We start from the raw sequence: 4,995 nt of genomic DNA on the forward strand, positions 1-4,995 counted from the left end.
TGTAGGCGGTTCTAAAAACCAATGCAAATTCTCGGTCATCCAGGTGTTGTTAACCACAAAACTGGCTTTAATCAGAGGCAACTGACTGAAGCCTGTTTTGTGTCAAAAAAGATCAAATAAATTAGAAAGTCTGAGGTAAGCTCAGCCTTCCTCCGATTTAAACACGTTTTGTGGCGGTTCTACAAATTATTAAGTCAGGGGAGCTAAACAAAAAGTTAAGCCACGCCTTTTAGATTTTCATTAGTAAATAACTTTGAAAATCTTTCTACTTTTCCCTTCCTAATCCACAATCATTGTACAACATATGGGAAATATGAAGGGGAATGGAGACTTTTGCAGGGCACTGGAACTCCAGGTGAATTCACAGCATGTGTTGATAAGAGCTCACATCTGAAACTCCCCTTTCAAATATGTAAATAAAGGTAGATATATCTACTTACACAAACTAAAGATTCAAATTATCTGGATTAAAACTGAAGCTTAGTCTTTACATTTTATGAACATTACAGCGGGAGCACCAGCATGTACATTTTAAATGAAGTATAAATCTGCTGGTGGAGATTCTCAGTCATCCAGGTTATAGTCATTCCAAAAAAGTAAAAACAAAAACAATCCGGTTAAAAACAAAGTCCAGTGGATTGTTTTTTTTAACTTTTTTGAATAAGTTTAAATCTATTTAAACTTGTCCTCTGGGAAGAGGCTTCACAGCATCCACTGCAGGTCCAGCAGGTTTTGCAACAACCATTTCCCCCGCTGCCATCAGACTGTTGAACTACTGAACTCTAAACCGGACTCTGCATCACATTATTTTGCACTACCAATGTTGCAGAACTTTTATAATCTTTTTAAATAGGACACAACTCAATGTTTCTACTGCATTCGGCACTATATTATTTTTGCGCTGCACTGTTTTCATGTTAATGCCTTTTTGCACTATTTTCTAAACTGGTTTCTTTTTTCCTCTACATTGTTTACATTCTGATCACTGCTGCACTTTCTATTGCTAATGTTTATCTACTCCAACTGCAATATCATTACACTGTTGTAAGCTGCACGCAACGAAATTTGGTTTTGTATACACTCTGTGCAAATGACAATAAAGTTAGTCTATGTCTAAGTCAACTTTCATCCCATACAAAATATAACAAGTTTATTCTTTGTTTTTTGTGTGTTCAAAACTGTAGTAGGTTACTACTACTGCAATTTATTTACTGAAAAGTTTGCATGTAAGGATTAAATTACTACTGAGATTATTTTCTTACAGGCTTTACATAATAGATAAGTTTGATTGTCAAAGCAGCTGCGTTCAGAGTACACCGTCTTAAAATCTGAGCACAGAGAATCTTCCTGGAAGCTTACCTGAGTAAGAATATATTTTCTCTGCGCCTCTTCTGCAGTTATAAGGCTGGCATTAATGTAGTCATTTGAACCAAGCTGCAGACATATCCTGCTGTGGTCAACTGTAGAAATGGAGGGGAGAAGAGAAACAACAAATTATGTTTGGTTTTATTTTGTTGACTTTTTTTTTTAAATCTAAACAAACTTCCTACACATCACCCGCCCCTGTGAGAAAACAGGTGCTGCTGGACAAACTAAAACAGCACGACCGTGTGAATTCAACTCTGAGATACACTGGCTGAAGAATCTTTGAGATAAAAAACAAACAGCACAAGTTAAGTTTCAGGTTCCTCATTCTCACATCTCGTTAAAAATGAATATGAAAAACTATAACAATTTGCAATGCAGGCTGCACAATTTTGCATAGTTTATTCAGTGTGAAAAAAAAAAAGAGGAAACCACCAAAGTTCAACAGTTAAACCCTGACGTATTATTTTTCTTCCAGATAATTATTTTCTCAATGTTGACGTATAATGTGTATAATTAGGTGAAAACATAAGAGTAGTTTAATAGAGAAAGAATAATTAAGCACAGATAAAACTAATAATATATACAAAGTATCTTAATTGGATTATTTGTTGTCTCTTCCAGTTCCTCATGAGAATTTAGAAATGACAAATTATAAAAATATTTAAAAAACATTATTTTAAGATAGAATTGGTTATAACCACCATACAATCATTACTTTAACCTAATAGTCTAGGACAAAATAAAGCAGCCTTGCAGTATCCTGACAGCCCATTTGTATTGATAGACATCTGTGCTTTTACTGTTACATGTTTATAGCGCTGCCTGAGGTCAGAACCCAGTGAGCAGGCTTATTTGTGTATATTCCACAGTAATGTATCAGGCATAATGATGCTGGTACTTTGTCAAATGAAAACACGGTACATCTTAGTTATTAATTTTGAGAATCTTATTCTTTTTTTCCAAAGCATCCGGGTCATTTTTGAACACCTGCAGCAGCGAAGGAGGGCAAAGAGCAACTCACAGGGGCTGACGTCCCGGTAACGGTTCCGATTCTTGTTTTCGGGAAATTTGGCAACCTTACAGGGTGATTCACAAGACTGCTGGCGAATCTCCTGTGGGAAAATAAACCAAAGGAATTACAAAATCAGTGTTATACATTTAAGAGAGTTTAAGCATGACAAAACTAAATCTATACATGTGTGGAAAATCCTGTGGGGTGGGGGCCTCTTGCTTGGCCTCTTCCTTCCTAAATTTTACTTTGCTAAAACAAAACCTCAAATGCTGTTTAAAAAAGTAGCCTGTTGATGTTAAACATAGAAAGACAAACATTTATTCCCAGTACACTCATTTAAAACAATGGTACCTTCAGCTACATCTTTTAAAAAGCTGCTATTTTTCTATTATTTTCAGCTAGTTAAGTCCAGGGCTAGCTAAAATCTCAATAAAGCTTCTCTTTAATGCATAAAAATAATTAGTCTGACAGCAGTCATTGGATTAATCAATGCTCAGGGTGGTGGGAACATCCTGAAAGATGTAAAAAAGAAAATTTGACAAATAACCTCTGCAGATTCCAGCAGAATGCAAGTTCTTTAGATGTGTCAACACTTTCCCAACGACATCAAAAACATGTGAACTAGGACTAAAACCAACTCACATTATCTCTGACAAATCTGCAGAATGAAAGAATTTCCAGTCATATGTATCCCCCAAAAAAGTCAGAAACAAAAAAAAGTAATGTATATAAATTAATAACTTATTAGACGACATTTAATCAAATAGTTGTTGAGGTTTTTAAATATATTTAAGCTACTATGTGTAATAAGACACTTTAGTTATAAGATCTGTGATGAATTTGGAACAGAAAGTGATAAAAATTCAAAATGAATATAAGATCCACGGCCATGTTGACACACACTAAAGGTGAATATGGAGAAAACCATCTATGAATAGTAAACAGAGCAGGTTTTTAACCACAAAATAAGCTGCTTAAAGTTAATATGAGGAGGTGAAATGAACACCTCGGTGATGATGGGACGTCCTTCTAGATAACCATCCCGTTCAGAGACATGAATCATCTCAAACGGCTCCGATTAAAGAACAGGAGCGAACAAAAACCACACACGTTTGACATTTTATAAAGGGACTTGCTCTAAGAAGGAGAAAGCTTAGCCCTCGGTTTAATGTTCCCCCTCCATTATCATTATAGACGGTTCCAACCTCATAAACGGAGTTCCAATTCCCAGTTTCGTCGATTTCCCAGAACTCGGCTTCCATCGTTTATACGGTCCAGCTTCCGCACCTTCTTGTTCCCAAACCCAGAAGTTAAAAACTGCGGCTCCTCCGCTGATAAAGCCGTAGTAAAGCGTAGTTAAGCAATTTCCTGTGTTAGCTCCCAACTGTCCGGCTGCTAACAGTAGGGCTGCATAGATCACCGCCTTGGCCTGTTCTTTAGCGGAAACACGCCGCTAGCTCCTCCTACACCTCGTAGCTGCCGTCCTTGGCTGACTAAAAGAGAGAGAAAAAAAGAGCAGAGACTTGTTTTTAAACGTATTAACATTCTTTTGTTTCCATCCAGATACTGGCTATTAAGTTATCGTCATATTCTGAATGCAACTGCGTGAGAGGATAACGCTCTTACCATTTTTACAACAATGGAAAAGACTGATATGCGAGGGCGCGCGGAGGCATCTTGCTTCTCGAAAGAAATGCGTTCGGTTTGTTAGGTAGCGCGCACGTAAGCCCACGTTTTTAAAGTGGAAAGGTTACGGCGGTGGGTCCGCCATATTGGGAGTGGCGATTTAAAACATATTCTCAAAACATATACAGTATATATATCAGGGTTGTAACGATACTAAAGTTTTCAACTCAATACTGATATTCGATATTATTATTATTATTATTTTTATTATTATTATATTATAATATTCGATACCATTTCCGATACCACAAGGCTAAAAACAAAGACCCCAAAATTTAACATAAATATTTTTATTCATAAATAAAATACAATAAATAAATAGATACAATAAAATGATAAGAGCAATATTTTGAGTTTGTATGGTACAATATTAAGCAAGCTTGATAAAAAAAAAATAATTAAAAGTTGTCCTTCCTTGGCTATGCTTTACACACGTAACAGTGACACTAGCCAAACCAGTTACCAAACAAAAATGAATGCTGTATTCCGGAAGGGAAGAGAATACTTTGGGTTTAGCTGCTTAATAAGTTGTTGGAACCCAGGTATCTCCACAGTTAAATAGGAACCTGCTCCATACATATGAACTATGCCACAGCTCTGTTTATTTTCATAGCTTCTAGGGACTTGCCATCATATTTCCGTAGTTGATCAAACATGGATGGTAGAGTCGGCTGTGTTTGATGGTGTTTGGACACAGGTTTACTTCTCTCTGCCTCATTCTGTGACTTCAATTGAGAAAATAATATTTCAGTGGTATCGATACTTTTGAAAATCAGTATTGTATCCAGATACAATGATTTAGTATCAATACTTTTTTGAGAATCAATACTTTCTAACGTGTAATACTATATATATATATATATATATATATATATATATATATATATATATATATATATATATATATATATATATATATATATATATAT

General features: G+C 35.5%; 1 protein-coding gene across 1 annotated transcript in view; it reads right to left on the minus strand.

The window, feature by feature from the left end:
• LOC107090730 (tyrosine-protein phosphatase non-receptor type 1-like) overlaps positions 1–4,132 on the minus strand; it is a 17,717-nt gene extending 13,585 nt beyond the window's left edge. The window contains exons 1-4 of the mRNA XM_015384285.1: positions 4,007–4,132; positions 3,586–3,873; positions 2,390–2,480; positions 1,360–1,460 (exon numbers count right to left, since the gene is read on the minus strand). Coding sequence (XP_015239771.1) covers positions 1,360–1,460; positions 2,390–2,480; positions 3,586–3,642 — 249 coding nt within the window. The 5' untranslated portion in view covers positions 3,643–3,873; positions 4,007–4,132. The remainder of the gene's footprint in view (positions 1–1,359; positions 1,461–2,389; positions 2,481–3,585; positions 3,874–4,006) is intronic.
• Between the last annotated feature and the right edge of the window lie 863 nt (positions 4,133–4,995).

Source organism: Cyprinodon variegatus, unplaced genomic scaffold, assembly GCF_000732505.1.
Source record: "Cyprinodon variegatus isolate N-32 unplaced genomic scaffold, C_variegatus-1.0 Scaffold309, whole genome shotgun sequence".
Lineage (NCBI taxonomy): Eukaryota > Metazoa > Chordata > Actinopteri > Cyprinodontiformes > Cyprinodontidae > Cyprinodon > Cyprinodon variegatus.